General features: G+C 47.3%; 1 gene segment (V, D, J or C); it reads right to left on the bottom strand.

Moving 5' to 3' along the window:
* Nucleotides 1–208: 208 nt before the first annotated feature.
* LOC123944902 lies at nucleotides 209–1,453 on the bottom strand. The segment is given in 2 exon segments: nucleotides 209–755; nucleotides 1,402–1,453. Coding segments are annotated over 2 exon segments (432 nt in total).
* Nucleotides 1,454–1,931: the final 478 nt, after the last annotated feature.

Here is a 1,931-nt window from a genome sequence, read left to right as displayed (position 1 = left end):
GTCACAAAAACTGGGCAGAATTAATACTCCTTAAACACACACACAGATACACACACACACACACACACACACACACACGTGTGCATGCATGCAGGTAAATCCTCTTTTCTTGCTCTCTGGCATTCTTCAAGGCATCTTTCTTTTTCCTGAAAAATTAGACTGTCGATTTTCAGAGCTGAGACAAACTTGAGAATCATGTGGTAAACCCTTCACATTCCGATGAGGCAAATGAGACCAGTGATTCTCAGGAGCTGCTCAAAGTCACACAGCAGTATCATCAGAGAGAGAATCAGAGGCTGGAGGTAGATCCAGGGCTCTGGCTCACAGACTTTAGCCCTTTCAAGTGGCCCCCACTTGTTTTGCTTGGAGCTGGGGTCAGCCCTTGAGGTCAGCACAGTCAGCAGCTCTGCTGACTGAGCCGCTGGCAGAGTTTGGGTGCAGGAAGCAGGCGGCAGGGCCCTGCGGTGTGTCTGCAGCACAGAAGTAGGTGGCTGAGTCTGCAGGCTGGGACTTCGTGATGTCAAAGGAACTCTGCTGGATGGTCTTATCAAAGGTGGCCCTCAGTCTTCCTGTCTGTTTTTCACCCTCATTTTCACGTATTAGTAGCAGGAAGACAAGGCCTCTTCCCAGATCTTGTCGATACCACTGGAAGACCACTGGAGAATAATTCGTGTAGTTACAGGTCAGCACGGCCTTCTCACCCTCCTGGATGCTCAGGGACTGCGGATTCTGTTCCATCTTTTGGCTGCTTACCCCTAGGCAGAAACACAATACCAGAAACAAGAGGTTTAGTCACTACACTGACACTTCATAAGAGTCTTTTTTGGAGGGCAACCGGGCGGCTCAGTCTGTTGAACAGCCGACTCTTGATTTCAGCTGTGGTCATAATCTCAGGGTCCTGGGATCAGGCCCTGCCCTCAGCTCAGTGCTCAGCAGGGAGTCTGCTTTAGGATTCTCTATTCCTCTCCCTCTGCCCCACCCCTGGATCACTCACATATGCACACATGCTCTCTCTCTCTCTAAAATAAATAAATCTTTTTTTTTTTCTTTTTAAAGGTTTCATGTATTTGTTTGACAGAAAGAGACATAGCAAGAAAGAGAACACAAGCAGGGGGAGTGGGAGAGGGAGAAGCAGACTTCCCACTGAGCAGGGAGCCTGATGGGGGCTCTATCCCAGGACTCTGGGATCATGACCTGAGCCAAAGGCAGACGCTAAATGACTGAGCCACCCACAGACCCTTAAAATAAATAATTTTTTAAAAAAGGGTGTCATATTTTCTTTCCACAACCCCAGATATAACCAAAGAAGAAGCAGAATGGATCTTGGCCCTTCCCATCTCCATCCTGTGGGCTGGGTCCCTGGATCTCTTTGCCCTCATCACCAGGAAGCCTCCAACTCACAGTCCACTGGAAACCACAAAATCACCAGAATAACTCCTAGAAACAGCTTCATTCTTCTCCCCAACTGTGGCCTGGCATGTGGACTCACTCTCCTCAAACAAAAAGCCATTCCCTTTAGTCTAGTGGGCGTCACTGGAGTTCACCTGTGGGAGGAAGTTTCTGCTTTCTACCCAATCAGTGACAAGCTTGTATGCACAGCGCTCTACAGACTCTCACTGACCTCATCCAGCTCTATTTAGAGTGAACGCGGTTCAGATCTGAGGGAGGAGCCAAATAGATAGGAAACAGCGCCATCTTGTGTTCAGAAAGTTTTTACCATCACAAAGTGTGCTGAAGACCAGTGCTTCTCACTGAGCATACAAACTACCTAGGGATTTTGCTAAAATACAGATTCTTTTTCATTATGTCAAGGATCAACACTATCACTATCCTGTTCCTTACAACATCCTTCTAGCCAGACTAAGAATCAACTCGTCATGAGACAGATTAATAAGAGAAAATTAAATCTGATGTGCTTACAGGAAATCCAC

The sequence above is a fragment of the Meles meles genome, chromosome 6 (genome assembly GCF_922984935.1).
Source record: "Meles meles chromosome 6, mMelMel3.1 paternal haplotype, whole genome shotgun sequence".
Classification (NCBI taxonomy): Eukaryota; Metazoa; Chordata; class Mammalia; order Carnivora; family Mustelidae; genus Meles; species Meles meles.
The sequence above is the reverse complement of the archived record's forward strand: the minus strand, read 5'-3'. Positions and strand labels throughout refer to the sequence as shown.